At 39.6% G+C, this 18,526-nt stretch overlaps 2 protein-coding genes across 2 annotated transcripts in view; one reads left to right on the forward strand and one right to left on the reverse strand.

The window, feature by feature from the left end:
- Positions 1–259: 259 nt before the first annotated feature.
- On the reverse strand, positions 260–2,158 carry LOC112055315 (uncharacterized). Its single transcript, XM_052891009.1, has one exon. The coding sequence runs from the start codon at positions 2,156–2,158 to the stop codon at positions 260–262; it is 1,899 nt and encodes a 632-aa protein (XP_052746969.1).
- Positions 2,159–6,984: 4,826 nt separating this feature from the next.
- The window catches only part of LOC128199830 (uncharacterized), a 152,328-nt gene continuing 140,786 nt past the window's right edge, over positions 6,985–18,526 (forward strand). Inside the window, exons 1-4 of the mRNA XM_052891002.1 lie at positions 6,985–7,082; positions 12,145–12,208; positions 12,885–13,025; positions 17,306–17,406. Of these exons, the coding sequence (XP_052746962.1) occupies positions 6,985–7,082; positions 12,145–12,208; positions 12,885–13,025; positions 17,306–17,406 (404 nt within the window). The remainder of the gene's footprint in view (positions 7,083–12,144; positions 12,209–12,884; positions 13,026–17,305; positions 17,407–18,526) is intronic.

Genomic DNA, 18,526 nt, shown 5'->3' on the forward strand with positions numbered 1-18,526 from the left:
GGTAGATAGTTAATATCGCGCGTATTTTGACTGTGTGATTAGTGTTGCCAACTTAGAAGTGAGTTTTTAAGTAAAGTGATTTTTTACAATTGATATAAAATTCGATTAGTAGTAGTTAATTCTCGATATAGTTCATCAACGGCCCATCCCTAGGATGACGTCACAACTAATGTCAGTGATGAATACGGCCATATTTGTTTACATAATTTTGCAATTCTAAAAAAATGAAGTTTAGCTTGCTTTTCTTTGTGCAATTTAATCATCGTGGTATTATAATATCTTTTATATAATTTAGCTCATGTCTATAATTTATCCATTCTGTCATTAAGTCATTAGGCAACTCATGATCCCAATCCAAACCCGCCTTCCATAACTTTTGTATGAATACTTTTGCAATAATGACTACTGGAGCTATCCATCCAATTGGGTCATATAGTCTGGCAACATCAGATAGAACATTCCGCTTAGTGAAGGGGTGATGAGTTTCTTCAAGATTCACCACATATTCAAAATTATCTGTTAGTCTGTTCCAACGTATGCCCAAGACTTTCATCATATTGTCAACTTTAATTGTTAAAGATTGTTCAGTATTTAACTCTTCCTTTTCTATATAGTTCAAAAACTCTTTACAATTGCTGCTCCATTTTTGAAGCTGGAAACCGCCAGATTTCATTAGTTTACTCATCTCGTTGTAAATTTGTAAAGCTTCTTCCTCTGTTTCACATCCCGTCATTAAATCATCTACGTAGTAATCTCTCTTCGTTATTTCTGCTGCTAGTGGATATGAATCCTTTTCTAGTTCTGCTAACTTTTGCAGAGTTTTTACTGCAAGGTAGGGTGCACAAGCAGTACCAAAAGTTAATGTTAGCAGTTTGTAGTGTTTAATTGGTAATTTTGAATTAGCTCTCCACATAATTCTCTGAAAGTCTGTATCTTCCTCATGAACAAGTACTTGCCGATACATCTTCACCAGATCAGCAACAATGCCTATGGGATGTTGACGCCACCGTAGTAGCAGATGACGCAAATCTTGTTGGATTTTAGGACCCACTAGTAGGTCGTCATTCAGTGACACGTTATTAGTCCCTTTGCTCGATGCATTGAATACGACTCTTACTTTGGTTGTCTCTTTGTCTTCTCTGACCACGGCATGATGAGGCAGATAAACAGATGTAATCTTATCTTTCTCTTCTTCAGTGACTTCTCTCATATGGTTTAACGATGTATATTCTTCTAACACTTTGTTGTATTCAATAGCTAATGTGGGATTCTTGTATAGTCTTCTCTCTAAAGTATGCAGTTTTCTCATTGCAATGTCACATGAGTACCCATACTGACATTGGGGATCCATATTTTTGAATGGTAGTCTCACAATAAATCTTCCATCTTCTCGCCTTCTTGTTGTTTCTTCATATTTCTCTTCACATAGTTGCTCTTCTCTAGTTAATTTTCTCTCAATAGTATTAGGCTCGTTCTCTATTTCCCAGAATTTTTTCAGTAACTCGTCCTCGTTCACTTGTGCATGTAATGTTATAACCTTTCCAGTGTTTTGACGTTGTGCTACCCTTCCAGACAAAATCCAACCAAATAATGTGTTTTGTGCTATTAAGTTTCCATGAGGACTCTTCTTTACACCACTCAGCAATATTTCTCCGTAAACATCTGCTCCAAGTAAAACATCAACCTTTCCGGGCAATGCAAATCTAGGATCAGCAAGAGGTAAGTTTTTCAGCTCCAGCCAATCAGGGACAACTACTTCGCGCGACGGTAATAAAGAAGTAAGTGATTTTAAAACATAAGCATTAATAGTTATATTATTTTCAGGTTCGTGATGTGATTTTATCTCCATAGCAACAGCATATTTGACACTCAGTTGACCGTCTCCCAAACCAGACACCTTACCATTTACAATAGTACGCTTAAGACCTAGTAATTGTACAGTTTCCTCACTTACAAATGAGGCTTGAGAGCCTTGGTCTAGCAACGCTCTAATAATGTAAGAACCGTTCTTAGAACTAGCTTTAACAACAGCAGTAGCTAATAACACATTATAAATTTTCAAATCTCCTCTGGAAAAATTAGCCACTACAGCGGTCTCGTTCATTGATGAAGTTGTTCTGTTACTAGATTGTTCTCCCCGTGTTTCATTCTGTCTCATTCTAAAAGCTTCTTTATCTACGTTCTCAAAATGAAGAGTTGTATGGTGTTTACGGCCACATCGACGGCATGATGTCTTCTGAGCACATCTAAAAACAGGGTGTGTAGGGGCAAGACAATTGAAGCATAGCTTCTTACTTTGTGCTATTTTCTGCCTTTCCACCACAGGTTGTTTCTTAAACTCAGTACAATAATAAATGTAGTGAGAACCATTGCACATTGCACATGTTGGTTCAGGTGAACTCTTGTTTTGATTTATTGCAGTATGAAATTTTTTACTTTTTACTTCTTGTATTTTTAATCTAGTTGTATTGTTTGACTGTTTTCCTGTGTTGACCATTTCTAAACTTCTAAATCTAATTTCTAGAAATTTTTCTAGTTGAGTCCATTTGGGTAATTCATGTCACTTTCCCATAGTCGGTGAGATTCATTGTCTAATCTCGATACAACCAGATGAATAATTATAGCATCCCACTGATCGGTTTTAATGTCAACATTGTTTAATGCCTTTAAGCATGATGTTGTTGTATCCAGTAAGTGTTTAATTGCAGTTGCAGATTCAACTTGTATTGATTTTTGCCCAAATAATGTTTTCATAATAGCATTACAGTTGTACCTTTTGTTACTATAGCGTTTGGTTAAAAGTTCCCATGCTTCTATGTAGTTTGCGGCTGTAGTTTGGAAGTTTCTCAATAACATCTCAGGTTCTCCTGTTAAATTTGATTTTAAGTAATGGAGCTTTTGTACATCTGTCAATGTTACATTTTCATGGATTAGCGACACAAACATATCAAAGAAGGTTTGCCACTCAGTGTAATGACCTGAAAATTTTGGAAGTTCAATCCTAGGTAACTTTATGTCTGAACTGTAGCTGCTGGTGATTGATTTCTCATGATTGCAAGCTTTGTGAATGGGGGCGTTAACCAGTGCAATGTGATCCATAAGCACAGCTTTGTATAACAAGAATGATTCCTGAAAACTGTCCTGCAAATCGTCCTTAAAGTAAGATGACTGTACTGATTGCTCCGCAGTAACTTTTGCACATATCTCCAAATGTGTTTGATTAATTCAATTCAATTCAATTTTTGATTTTATGGCTTGCTGCTGTACCAACTGGGTACAATTTACTTCGCCAATGTCGCGTGGGTAAGGAAGACACACTTTTAGAGGTTGATCGGTGTAAGCTGGGAATCAAGAATTGATTATTAATCAGCTTAATTTTGACACTATAAATAGCGGATTTTTTTTTTTTTTGTTAGTGTGGATGTTAGTCACATTTCTGAAAGAACACAAAATTAATATTGTTATCACATATAATATTTACAGTTTAATGTTATTACATTGAATATATTTACATATAAATTTACAATAGGGACTAAACACAGACATTAACAAACACTCAACATTTATAGGACGTGGAAATTTAGGAGGGAGAACATCATATAGGGGGTGGAGAAGTTTAGGGCAAGAGAAGAGGATATGGGAAACTGAGCCTTCGTCCAAACCACATTCGCACAGAGAGTGATCTCTCACTCTAATTTTGTTCAAGTGGACAGGTGTACAGGCATGAGCAAGTCTTAAACGGGATATTGTGGAGGTAACCCATCTGACAGCATACCTATGGAGAAAGAACCAAGGTCGCTTGGGTATGTCTGGTTGAATTGAGGCATAGAATTTACCTTTAATGGTTTTTGATTGGTTCCAAAATGATTGCCAAGATTTATCTAAATAGTTTTTTGCTAAGGTGCTGAGGTCATGTGAATAATTTTTAAAATGTTCCAATGAGCCAAGTTGTACAGCTGCCTTAGCACAAGAGTCCGCAGATTCATTACCAGAGATGCCGGAGTGACTGGGTATCCATGCTAGAAATATAGACAAACCCATTAGATGACATGAGAACAGAGCTTCCCTAATCTGTAGTATAATAGGAAATTTTGACTTACTTCTAAAAGGGTTTTCCCTAATGGAATACAAGCAGCTAAGGGAGTCAGTAAAAATAACAGTTTGTTTTATGTTATGGGATCGGGCAAACAGGATTGCCTCTAACAAGGCAACAGCCTCTCCTGTGAACACCGAGGTTTCTGGAGGACATTTAAATTGCAAAACTATTTTATATTTGGGAACCCAGCAGGCTGCACCAACACAACTTTCAGGGGAGAGTTTTGAAGCATCTGTGTAGATGAACAAGTAATTTGACCAATTTTGATGAACAATTTCTTGGAATTTTGTGTTGGTATCAGGGGCGTCTTTGGTTAGTCCCAGATCTGTAATCACAGGAGGATTGTAAACAAGGGCCTCATATGACGTAGAATACAAAGGATTTATTGATAATGACGACAAGGGATGCGGAAGATTGGTAAATTTTTCAAAACTATTAAGGAGACATGAAGAGGGATTACTAGGTCTAAGGACTACTGATAGCTGGGTTAATTTAGACCATAGAGGGTGGGAAGAAAGCTGAAGTGTTTTACTGATAAATCTATCACATAGATACTGTCGCCTGAGATGCAGCGGAGGATCAACACATTCAACCTGTAGAGCATTTGTTGGGGATGACTTCATTGCCCCTAAGACAATTCTAAGAGACCTATATTGAATTCTGTTCAGCAGTTCTGAGGTAGTTTTATTTAGGGGGTCTAAAATAAATGAACAGTAATCAATGTGACTACGAACTAACGCATTGTATAATAGTTTTAAGGAGTAAGCGTGAGCTCCCCACCATACTCCTGCTACAGCCCGTAGCACATTGATACCTTTTTCACATTTTCTAGAAATGTATTGTGAATGTGCGATTCCGTTTAGTTTTCTATCAAGTATAATACCAAGAAATTTGGCTTTGTCTATCAAGTTAATAGGTTGTTCCTCCAAACTAAAGTTAAAAGTAGGGATCAATCTCTTCCTCGTAAACACTACTGCTTGGCATTTGTCCACTGCTAGAGAAAGGCCATGATCGGAGAGCCATTGGCTTAGGTAATAAAGTGCAGAGTTGAGACGTAGATGTAGTTCGTCTACAGAGCTAGAACTATGGTAAAGGACAATATCATCAGCATACTGTAATATGTTGCAAAAGTTGTTTACAGACAATTCTAGATCTTGAGTATATAGGCTATAAAGTAAGGGACTGAGGACAGAGCCTTGGGGGAGACCCTTCCAGACTAATCTGGGGGGAAGAAAGGTGGACTGGTGTTTCAACACCACTGACCTGCCAGAGAGCAGGTTACATATGAAATGAGTCATCCTCGGAGGAACACTCAGCTGGAGCAATTTTTGCCTGAGTGACGGAAGAATTACATTATCATATGCAGAAGCAATATCTAGAAATATACCCACTAGGTACTCTCCCCTTCCAAAGGCAGTTCGAATGTCTGTAGTGAGTATGCTGAGACTGTCTGCAGTACTGAGACCTTTCCTAAAGCCAAACTGGGAAGGAGCCAGCATACCTTTGCTCTCCAGTAGCCACTCCAATCTGTTTTTGAGGAGGATCTCCATAACTTTTACTAAAGTAGATGACAGTGCGATAGGTCTATATGAATTAGGATCTGATGGATTTTTGCCAGATTTGAGTATGGGAATAATTAACTGGGTTTTCCAGGCATCTGGAATAAAACCCTTATCAAAAAAATAATTTATCATGTTAAGAAAACAGTGTTTAGATTTATCATTTAATTTAACCAAAAAAGAGTAGGGTACACCGTCTTCACCTGGGGCTGAATCTTTTAAACCACTAAGGGCTATTTGAAGTTCTGCAAAGGAAAAGAGGGCATCCATTTTATCTGTAACTGAAATTACTGCAGGAAATGTGGAATCTTCCATAGTTGGAACATAAGGGGGAGCAATTTTATCAGCAAAAGCACTAAGCCATTCAGTTGGATTATTGGAGATGGGATCAGAGTGATTTAAGGATCTGCGAAATCTTCTGATGTTATTCCAAACCACTGAGGAGGGGGATCTAGGGCTAAGTGATTCACAGAATGTGGACCAACTAACCTTTTTCTTTTTGGGGACTATTCTTTTAATCTTAGCAGCTATATGTTGATACTTAATAAAGTTTCCATTAGACATACAAGCTGTATATTCTTCTTCTGCAGTTGTTCTTTGATTAAATAAATCAGTGCATTCTTCATCCCACCAGGGTGGAGAAGGCAGTTGATTTTTTGCAGAAGTTTTTTTCTTAGGTATGTGAGAGTCGGCTGAAGACAGAAGAGAGTTAATAAATTGATTGTAGTAAGTCGAAAAATCACTATCATGATCCAGAACCGGAAGAGAGTCCATCATATTGTCAACGGACTGGGCATAAGCAGACCAGTTCGCTTTACTCAGTCTATATTTAAGCAGTGGGGTAGGGTTTTGAGGAGGGACAGATCTAGTATTCAATGATATGATAATTGGGAAGTGGTCACTACCATAGGTACTAGGAAGAACTCTCCAGGATAGTTGGGATGCAAGAGAAGAAGAGGAAATAGTCAGATCAACTGCAGACGGGTTCTGAGATGGATAAGCACTACGAGTCGGAGAGCCATCATTTAGGATACACAAGTTGGCATCCTCAATGATGTCTATCAGTAAAGGAGCAAAACCATCACAGCTGAAACACCCCCACATAGTGTGGTGGGCATTGAAGTCACCCATAACAACAGTTGGGCTGGGAAGGCATGATAGGATGGATTGGATCTCAGGGATCAAGGAAGCGTTAGGGTGAGGGATGTACAAAGACAAGAAGGAAATATTAAGGGATCTCACAGCAACAGCATTAATCTGATCACTGTGGGGAGGAAGGGGGATAGAAGAATAAGGGAGGTTGTGCCGGAGGAAGATGGCACTCCCTGCATGACTGTCACTCCTGTCATCCCGCAAACAGAAGAAACCCGGGACCCGGAAGCGAGAACCAGGCCTCAGCCATGTCTCCGAGATGGCAACAATGACAGGTTTATGCAGGTTAATAATTGATGTTAATTCATGTTTCTTTGGTCGAATACTTTGGCTATTCCATTGCAGTATTGTTGTTGGGGCCATTTTTAAGTATGTTAAACAGTTCAGTTAAGTTTTGGGCAACGTTGGGCGGTAAAGGCAGTTCACTGCATGGAGCAATAATGCTAACTAGGAATTCGGTTAGTAGTTCCATCATTCTCCCTTGAGATGGGAGGTTATCATTTGGGTTGGGCCTAAGGGCACAACCATTGGGGAGGGATGATGTTGGGTTATTTGTGATGGATTCATGGGCATTTTTATCGAATCCCTTGCCTAGTGGGGCTCGGGGACGAGGGGATCGGAGGATTGTCTCTCTATATGATTTGCGGGGAGTAACATTAGCTGGACGTGGAGAGTTCATAGGGCGAAAAGGGGAGGATGAAGGACAGGGTGAAAAGGCTATATCTGCAAATGATCTGCGGACAGGGGGAAAGCGTGACGAAGCCTCTATATAGGAGATGCTCTCCTGTGACATCACACTTTTAATGTCCTGCTGACGAGTGAACTCAGGGCAGCTCTTGTCAGATGCAAAGTGCTTTCCTGAGCAGTATAGGCAAGTTGATTTATCTTTAAGTACCTCACAAGAGTCCCCGGTATGTGCTTGAGCACACCTATAACATCTAGGTTTAGACCTGCACTGAGTGCGAATATGGCCAAAACGGCAACAGTTAAGACATTGGATGGTGGGGTATCTGTAGGGTTCAACGGAAAGGGAGGAATAAAAAGAGAATATTTTAGAGGGGAGCATTTGGCCCCGAAAGGTGACTACGACCGACTGCGTCGGAATCCATTCAGTAATTCCTTCATTGGACGACTTGCGGTTTAACCTACGGGCCTTTAGTACTGCCCCACATCCGTTTGGTAGTTTCAGTGAATCGACAAATTCGTCCATATGCCATTCTGTGGGCACACCTCTGACTAGACCCATCCGAGTAATATTATATGTAGGTATAGTGGCTTGATATTTAGCCAGTTTTAAAATTGGGCTGTTCAAAAATAAGTTTGCAGCCTGTGCGGAACTGAATTCCACACTTATCTTATTGCGTCCGATATTTTTCACTCCATCACAAACTATGTCTGTAAACTTATTTTTATGTAAGAACTGTCCAAATTTAAGTGCACGAATAGAAGTACCCGCAGATGGGTCTAAGGTTTCCCTGGAAACTTGAATGATATAAGGGCCTTTGTCGTTATTATTGTCGTATTCTTTGGGGCCATCTGCAAAGGATGGGTGGGTAAAAACAGTCTGAAAGGAAGATTGGGTTAGATCTGGGGATGTTTTTTTCCCACTATCATTTGACGGCCTGTCATCTTCGACAGGACGCTTTCTGCTAGCACCATGTGCTGTTTCTGAACCGCCGGGGTCTGGGGGCTTTCGAGGCGGCGGATCCACCTCCATGCCTACCTGTCTTACTATTTAGAACTTACCACCACCAAAATATGTTAGTAAAACAAAAAAATCGGCTACTTTTCACTAAAAAAAACACTCGAAATATACACCGCACGTGGGTCAACCTTGGCCGACGCTAGCGAAGTCATGTGTTTGATTAAATATTTGTTCTAATTTATTCAAAGCTTCCAATCTAGATGTCAAATATGTGTGTTTTGACCTTATCTCTTGATTAGATTTTCTAAAATTGCGTTCTGCCTTTTTTAACTGTTCAAACAATTCCTGTTGTCCTTTAATTAAACTTGCCAACTCCATTTTGTTTAGGTAATAAACTGTTCCAAAGTATTGACATATACTACTATGATATTTGTGAATAGTTCAACTGCACTGACAAGTATTTCAAATTAGGCAGGTAATAGTAGTAAATGCAGGCCAAAAGTTCAAGTTAAAAGTCTATATTTATACACACTTTGTTTCAAAAGTTCAACGAAATGTTCACGTTTTTTGTAGGTTATGTGTCACAGTAAAATAAATGTCCAAACTATTTAGCGTTCTAGAATGTTCAGGAATGTTAATCTTCTTATTGTATAATAAAATAATACGAACTTATTACTGTTATAGTCCACTGAAATGAAGTTTTAGAACACAATTTCTAAAGTCCGACGTAATGTTCACACGTTTTTTATACGCGATCCTTTTCAAAATCAAGATGTCGAACTTTTCAAAGTCTTTATTGTAGTTAAAAAAGATTTCCAAACACACTTTTTCTCCCGGGTTTCGGCACCATATTAATAATTGTTGATGTTAAATAAAAACTCGTTTAGCACTACACTCTTTTATTGTTATTACACTGTGTACAAATGTAATTTTACTAGTAATCAATCACGTTTTATAAACTCGTATCGAAATCCTCCATTAATTTTTTTACAAATCATTTTGTCACAGACAAAAGAGAAGGTTATGTCAAAAGTTGACATAACCACAGATGTCATCACTCATCATAGATGAATCGTTTTAGACAATCATAGGGCATTATACAATCGATACTGAATTCAAAAACATTTTTTTTCGATTATTTGTCTGTCTGTCTGTCCCTATTTTTTGTTGACCGGGCATCACACTGAAACTACTGAATGAATTCAAATGAAACTTAGCACGATTTGAGAACATAATACGGAGCAGGTTATAGAATACTTTTTATAGCGAAAATAAAATCAGAAGGGGGTGAAATAGTGGTTGAAAGTTTGTACGAAAAGACCTCCTCTTTTCCTGGTCAATTTACCCAAGCACAAAAAACGCGCTTTAAACTTTATTATAGACCGGCCTTCGGCCGGGAGTTTATGACACAGACTTCGACCGTGACTACGGCTGGGTATTTTACCCAAACACAAAAAACGGAACGCGCGGCCTTCGGCCGGGAGTTTATGATACAGCCTTCGACCGTAACTACGGCTGGGCATTTTACCCAAACACAAAAAACGGAACGCTCGGCCTTCGGCCGGGAGTTTATGATACAGCCTTCGACCGTGACTATGGCTGGGTATTTTACCCAAGCAAAAAAAACTGAAGGTGCGGCCTTCGGCCGGGAGTTTATGATACAGCCTTCGACCGTGACTACGGCTGGGCATTTTACCCAAACACAAAAAACGGAACGCGCGGCCTTCGGCCGGGAGTTTATGATACAGCCTTCGACCGTAACTACGGCTGGGCATTTTACCCAAACACAAAAAACGGAACGCTCGGCCTTCGGCCGGGAGTTTATGATACAGCCTTCGACCGTGACTATGGCTGGGTATTTTACCCAAGCAAAAAAAAAACGGAACGCGCGGCCTTCGGCCGGGAGTTTATGATACAGCCTTCGACCGTGACTACGGCTGGGTATTTTACCCAAACAAAAAAAAGCGCGGCCTTTGGCCGGGGGTTTGTAATATGGCCTCTGATCGAGACTACGGCTGGGCATTTTACCGATGCACAAAAAACGGAACGCGCGGCTGAATCCGGGGGTTTGTGATAGGGTCTTCGACCGTGGCAACGGCTGGGCATTTTACGCAGACACAATTAATTGCACGCCGGCCGTCGGCCGGGGGTTGGATAGGGCCTCCGACGAGGCTACGACTGGGCATTTTACCCAAGCACAAAAAACGCGCACTTTATTGTACACCGGCCTTCGGCCGGGGGTTGTGATGTTGTAATTTTTATATATAAAACATACGAAAATATAAATTGAAGGGGCGACGGGGTCGAAAATGTACATCGATTTTCTCGCGGACGAAGTCGCGGGCGTCTGCTAGTCATGAATAAAATTTTAAAAGGAGGAGTACAGGAAAAACTAATAACTCAAATGAGTTTACCACAAAAAATAGCTTACAGCAAATATAAAAGTTTTAGGTTAAGGAAAAAGAAATATAAAAATTAAATATATAAAATCAAGCAGTTTTATTTTAAACCCCTTGTGTATCTAAAATTAAATTAAATTGGTGCGGTATCGTACCTAACCCCATTTCAACGTTTTCATGGGACATCACTAACGTAATCGATATCGATATGGTGAGGTATTCCCATCACTGCTTGCGACACTAGCGCTGTGCGGCAACAGTAGAACTAGCCGTCACTTTAGGCACTTTCCTATCTGTTTCTAGTCTATAGTGATCTGTGCTGTGGTATTATCTATGCTCTTTGCTATGAAGTGAGCGCGTACGATGTTTCGAGTTTTTTGTGTTTTATAATTTTACTGGTTCAATTTGCCTAATCATTTTACTTTGTGTGTTAAATTGATAAGTGTTTTTCGTTAGAACACCGTAAATTCATTTGTAAATGCTGATGAACAATTTCCTGAAATCGCTTGAAACAATGGAGTCGGAGTATGTGTTGATTTGTTTGTAATTAGACTTTAAGATTGTTTGTTTAGCTTAATATCACGTTACATATTAAGTTGAACACGTTTATTTTAACTTTTATAGGGAATTTAGGTAATAAACGTGGATTTAACTCGAAATTCCCCGGGTTTTAGTGGTTTAAGTGTAGGTATGAATGGTTTTTCGTTACAATTTGTAAGGTAGTCGCGCACTTAAGTATAATAATTTTGCGATACTGTTTAATTTATAATGCAATTCAATAACAAATGTAAATTTGAGTCTATTTGGGTTTAAGTAGGCATTATAATTTCTAAAACAGCTGACCAATGTTTATTTTATAGTAAATATGTTACGTGCCTACAAAATCGCCGCAAAAAGGGATTTCGAATTTAATTTAGCTACTCACTGAGCGCACACATGCACTATTTTGTGTTTACTTACATTATAATACATTTTTACACTTCTTAAACACATAATTCGACATTGTAGACAATATTTAGGTATTATGTGTATAAATAACTTGCGTTGTCCTCCGTGGCGCAGTGGTGTGCTCGGTGGATTTACAAGAAAGGAGGACAAAGGTCCTGAATCCTAGTATACATATAAACCTTCCTCTTCAATCACTCTATCTATTAAAAACAACCGCATCAAACTCGCATAGTTTTATAGATTTATGCATATATAGGGACAGAGAAAACAACTTTGTTTTATATTATGTAGTGATTGGATACGAGTCAACCACCCTAATATTATGAATGTGTGACTCTGTTTCAGTAATCAAGATGACTACACCAATGGTGGCTACAATAATATGGATATTGATGAAGATGATGAAGATGTAAGTATTATGTATTAATACTCCTCTACCTAATCGGGCCTCGGTGGCACATTTACGTACGCATGGTAGATTTAGAAGACAGATGACGGATGCCCCGCTGGGCGTATCTTCTTTTTCTTTTTTCCAGGGCCTTTTCCGCACTAGGGGTTGGCCTTAGTGCATAGGTCCATCTAGTGCTGGTCCCCGCTGGAGTCACTCCAGCCAACTGAGCTCGCTCCAGAAGCTTAGCAGGCCGCCCAGGTCACCAAACGCCTTATGGAGTATTGCTGGGGATCCAATGTGTGCTGCGCGTTGTTCAGATACACCTCTGCATCTAAGCATAACATGTATCGGGGTTTCCTCTTCCTCCATGCATGCTCTGCACAGAGGACTGTCGGTTATACCTAGAACCGAAAGGTGTTTATTTAGTGAACAGTGTCCTTATCATTTGTTCTGTTTCTGTTTGAAGTTTGCTACTTTTAAGTTTAAGTAGTTTTGTCGTTAGACGTGGATTGGGGTTTGGTAATGCCTCTTTAGTGTGTTTGCAGTCACTTGTGTTAGCCCATGACTCCGCATGTGACATCAGTGTCTCCTAGCAAAGCCATGTTGCCAGGCTGGGCCGTATAAGGTTTTCTTTATTGGTCCGGTTGGCTGGTGGCCAAACAGAACGATGATGCAAGACTGTTGACAATTCCAGGTGGACTTTGACCCAGAGCTGGATCCAGAACGGAAGAAGATGATAGAAAAAAAAGAGCTGGACAGCTTGAAGCTGTGCGAGGAGCAGGTCAAGTGTCAGCAGTGTATGATATATCTCGAAAAAAAAGCTGGCAAAAAACCGGTGAGTCTTTTTTTTCTACACTAATACTAGTGGACCCGGTCAAGCTTCGCTTTAACTTATATGCACTACTTCTTTATCCCTATCCTACCACCACCCTTCATCATTATCAACCCATATTCGACTCACTGCTGAGCTTGAGTCTCCTCTCAGAATGTGAGAGGTTAGGCCAATAGTCCACCACGCTGGCCCAATGCGGATTGGCAGACTACATACACGCAGAGAATTGAGAAAATTCTCTGGTATGCAGGTTTCCTCACAATGTTTTCCTTCACTGTTTCAGACATGTTTTTTTTTATTTTATATTGTGCTCATGCAAACAGTCGACAGACTATGAGCAGAGTTGTAGGGAGATTTAGCGGTTAGAAGCAGTGGCGTGCACTTCATACATGCATTAAAGTACTGCATACCCTGTATGAGATGTTTTCTTAATCCTTAATCTTGCAGATTTTCCTGGTTTCGTTATTTTTCTTATTAGTGCATACCCTGATCGACAACCTTATGCACGCTTATGCACGAGTATGTGTGTCATATGTGGCTTTCAATAATTAATTTAAAATGCACACAACTGAAAAGTTGCATGCCCCGGACCAGATTTGAATCCACACTCTCTGGAATTGAAGGCAGAGGTCATCCACTGAGCTATGGGGATGATGACTAGGTTTGAATATATTGATTTTTATGATACATTCGGGTAAATAAGGTCAATGTATACATAATTTTTTTTTTTTTTTTTTTCTGGGTTTATCTGCGATCAGTAAGAACTATAAGCAGATATGTTCTATGATAACTTCGCTTTTCGAGTGTATTCCCCAGTGAGAACATCCCCTCATTGTTTTTATAATAATATGTCTATTCTTTTAAGCCTGCTCTGATATGTCCTGTAAATCAGTTTTGAAGCCAGAACATTTGGATGACTCATCAGTCGTGTTTTATACTTTTGCGAGACTCTGTCAATCTCTTCGTAGACAGTTTCCACCTTTAGTTGCTCATGAATCTCGTTATTCTTTATAAACCACGGAACACCACAGATCCTTCTCAAAATTAGGTTTTGGGTCCTTTGCAGGATGGATATGTTAGAGTTACTGGAACTTCCCCAGAGCTCAATGCCATACATCCAGACCGGCTTCAATAGTACCTTATATAGAAGAAATATTCAGAAACTTATACTGGGAAGAGTTTGGAATTAATATAAATGGATACAGGTTTTCTCATCTAAGATTTGCGGACGACTTGGTGCTGTTCGCCGAGGATCCAGAGACTCTACAAGATATGCTAGAAGAACTAGCAACAGAAAGCCAAAAAGCAGGTCTCACTATGAACACTACCAAAACAAAGGTTCAATTCAATTCAATTCAATTCAATTTATTTATTTGCAATTGTACAGTTACATTAGCTGGTATACAATAAATGTTGAAATAGGTACATTATACAATTCGCCATATACTGTCATGCAAATTTCTTAAAACACTATCTAAAAATCACTAGTCAAAATAAATACAATATTAAATTAGTTTTTTACAATATCATATGCGCACTATTCTCTTATTCTCTAAAGTGTCAATAAATTACGTCAAAGTTTATTAAAAAATGTCAATTAAATAATCTTTAATAGAATAATAACAATTCTTGAGCAAAAATTCTTTGATCTTATTCTTAAATCCGGCAGCACTCAAGTTTCTGTCGGCTAACTCTGGAGGCAGTTTATTGTACAATTTAGGCGCCATGTGAAATATGCTATTGTTATATAAAGATGTTTTATGCCATGTGTAACAGATTTTATTTTTTCTGCGTTTACTATCTGAATATTCAAACAATTGACTATTAGTTTTCATAAACACTAGTACCTCATAAATATACAGGCATGGGCAGGTCATAATTTTAAATTTTTCAAAATATGGTTTACACGAAACTGTAGGACTTAAATGCCATATTGATCTAATACACTTCTTTTGTGCTTTGAAAACTTTATCACGGTCAAATGAATTTCCCCAGAATATGATACCGTAGCGTATATTTGCTGTAACATATGCATTAAAAGCAATTAACACAGCTGACTGATTCACTACTTTTGAGAGCATATACAGAGCAAATGAAAATCTATTCAATTTTGTACACAAGTCTTCAATATGGGTTCTCCAATTCAGGCAGTCATCTATATAAAGACCTAAAAACTTTGTGCTTGTAGTCTCTGCTATATTTTCTCCTAAGTAATTTATATTCAATGTCAATTTATTATATTTATTTCCAAATGTTATAATTTTAGTCTTGTAAGGTCATGACAAATAGACAAAAAAAAAACATAGTAGTAAGCAAACAAGAAATAGAATATGTGAATGAATATGTCTACTTACACAAGTAATTTCACCAAAAATGATAATGGACAAGGAACTTCAAAGAAGAGTGAACAATAGTTGGGCTCGCTACTGGTCTCTTAAAGAGATTCTGAAAAACAAAGACACTCCAATGCCTACCAAATGCAAAGTATTTAACATGTGCATCCTCCCTATATTATCTTATGGATGTCAAACCTGGGGTATGACAAAAAGCCACCAACAGAAGCTGAGGGTATGCCAACATGGGATGGAAAGGAACATGTTGCATATAAAGCTAAAGGACAAGTGGAGTTTAAAGAAAATCCGGAAAGCCACTGGTGTTACAGATGTTTTTAAAAAGATAGAAAGGCTGAAGTGGCGCTGGACGGGACATGTGCTGAGATCCCCGAAAGAAAAATGGTCCAAAGAGGTCATGCAGTGGTACCCCAGAGATGGGAAAAGGAGGCAAGGGCGACCACATAAGAGATGGGAGGATGACCTGCCGAAAGGATGGCGAGGAAAGGCCAGAGATCGAGTAGAGTGGAAAAGTCTGGAGGAGGCCTATGTCGAAGGACAACCTGATTGCTCTAGTATATAAATTAAATAATAGTATTAAGTATATTGTATATATTCAGCAATCAGAGAATAAAGGCTATTTTTATTTTTATTTTTATTTTTATTTTTATTTTTATTTTTATTTTTATTTTTATTTTTATTTTTATTTTTATTTTTATTTTTTATTTTTATTTTATTTTATTTTATAGCAAGAGTTTGTTATCAATGGATAGTTTGCTATTCCGGCCTGCTATCCAGTGTATGTTCTTGTATCGTAAGTTAACCTCTTGTCTCTTTGTTTTGATATGGTGGTGCCAAGTCAAACGCCTATCAAGGTGCAATCCCAGGTATTTGACACTCTCTTTATGTGGAAGCTCAATTCCATTTAGGAATACAGGAGGACAGTTTTCTTTACGCAGCGTAAAAGTGACTTGCACAGACTTGGAAGTGCTGACATTTATTTTATTTGCATGAAGCCATTTGGATATTGCTTCTAAGCCTTTTTGAAGTGACCTTGAAGCAATTGCAGGGTCTTTGTCGCTAGATAGAACAGCAATGTCGTCGGCAAATGTAGCAGTTGTAACCCCTTTCACCTCTGGAAGATCTGATGTGTATAAGGTATACAACACAGGCCCTAAAACTGAACCCTGCGGAACTCCAGCCTTTATTTCATAAAATTTAGATGTTACATCTATTTCCTTTACCTGGAACAATCGCTCTGATAGATAGGACTTCAGTAACAAGTAATAACTATGAGGGATATGTGTTTTTATTTTATATAACAGACCATCATGCCAGACTCGATCAAAGGCTTGTTGGACATTGAGAAAAACTGATGAGCAATATTCTTTATTTTCTAATGTTTCTCTTACTTTATTGCAAACCCTATGTACCTGTTCAACAGTAGAGTGTTGCTGCCGAAATCCGAATAGATGGTTTGGTATTGCAACATTGGCATTTAATATTGGTAAAATAAGATTGTTTGGATATTTGCAAAATAAATGAGATTATAAAATTTCAAAATCTATTAAAAATTCATACAGTTTTAGCTTCCTTACATTAAATGTGACATTTTTAATAAATGAACTATAAACATAAACGCACAAATAACAAACAATATTAGTAATTTTGTTTGAAAGATATCATACAAATCTAACGATCATTACATTACCTACGACGTCATTAGTTCGTGCCATTTTGTATGGGGCGTTTTTCAGGGATCCGCGGCAGCGCCGCAAATCTGACCCTTTAAATCCCTGTAGCTCCGAAAGTAATGATCGCAGATACCCTGTTACTTTTACAAAATTACTTTACTATTAGCATATTCTTAATTTATATACAATTTAAAAAACTTTATCCCTATTACATAAATTAATAATAATATAAATTAATAACACTTTGCATTTATTTCAGACGGTACAGAATCCCATCAAGAATGCGCCGGCTGTCCCAAATCCCATCAAACGCTGCATTCTCCCAGATGGCAGGGTCGTCATTCGCAATGACAGTAACAGGTAACTTTTTTTGTAAACACTGTTAATATTATTATTATCTATACTATAATATTATAAAGAGTTAAAGTTTGTAAGTTTGTAAAATTCTTCAAATGGGGTAATCTTCGGAACTACTGATCCGGTATAGTTACTTGCACTACGCGCGCGGACCTAAAAAGCCGCCGAACCCAAGGCAGCATCGTCCACGAAATCCAGATGTCTCTCCACATCGGGAGCATCTGGAGACCGCCTAGGACACTCCGAGGGATCGGGAGTAAGTGAGAAGGCAACATCTCCTCTCCTCGATACCCCGCACCTCTCCACCGCGCCTCACCCCCGCGATCGCCCGCGCAGAGCCCATCTTGCTCGCGCAGCGCACGGGAAATGAGATATTGATATATCTCAGACACCCGTCGCGCCTCCCACCTCACGTGGCCCACGGCTCGTAATGTCGCAGCGTTACCATAGCGAGAGCCGCAGCGACCCCGAACCGCACACCCCCGCAACGCGCCCTCTCTGCGAGATCCTCGCATCGTACGACGTCGGGTCTTCTCCGACCCGTGGTACACGGGGCGGGGGTACGGGCCTCGAGGCAATGCCTCCTTGCCCGGGCATGTCGCGGGGGAACTTTGTCCCCCGGTGATTTCTTCCAACCCCTCCCGGGGTTGAGGCTTTTCAGCCTAGGGGATTGGGCTTTGGACCCGTTGGCCCCGCGCGGACTGCGATTCCTCGCTATCCTGCGTCGGGGCAGCGCCGGGTTCAATGGGGGTCCCTGCGCGGACTGCGATGTCGTCGCTATCCTGCGCAAGGACGGTGTCATGTCCGGTGGTTGCGTCGTCCTCGTCGTCACAGTAAGTACCTGCGCCTGCAGGGTCGGCCGTTTGGAGGAGCTCCCGAGGTAGGGGACGCCCGTTCTGTGGCCTGTCGCAGTGTGGTGCGATGTCGCGGAGGTGTATATTCGGTCCGTGGTCTGCGCGCGCGAACATGCGGTATGCTAGATCACGGACGAATTCCTCCACGGTGGGCGTCTTCGTGTCACGGTGGATGACGTCATTTCTGACGTATCTCGGAGCTCCCGTGGCAAGGCGCAGACACTTGTTCTGCTGGATTTGCATCCGGTTTTTCTGGTGCGCGGAGCACA

Source organism: Bicyclus anynana, unplaced genomic scaffold (assembly GCF_947172395.1).
Source record: "Bicyclus anynana unplaced genomic scaffold, ilBicAnyn1.1 scaffold_29_1, whole genome shotgun sequence".
Classification (NCBI taxonomy): Eukaryota; Metazoa; Arthropoda; class Insecta; order Lepidoptera; family Nymphalidae; genus Bicyclus; species Bicyclus anynana.

What these genes read in the sequence shown, in the direction of transcription:
- LOC112055315 (XM_052891009.1), bottom strand. Translation starts at nt 2,158, where the DNA reads ATGAGACAGAATGAAACACGGGGAGAACAATCTAGTAACAGAACAACT.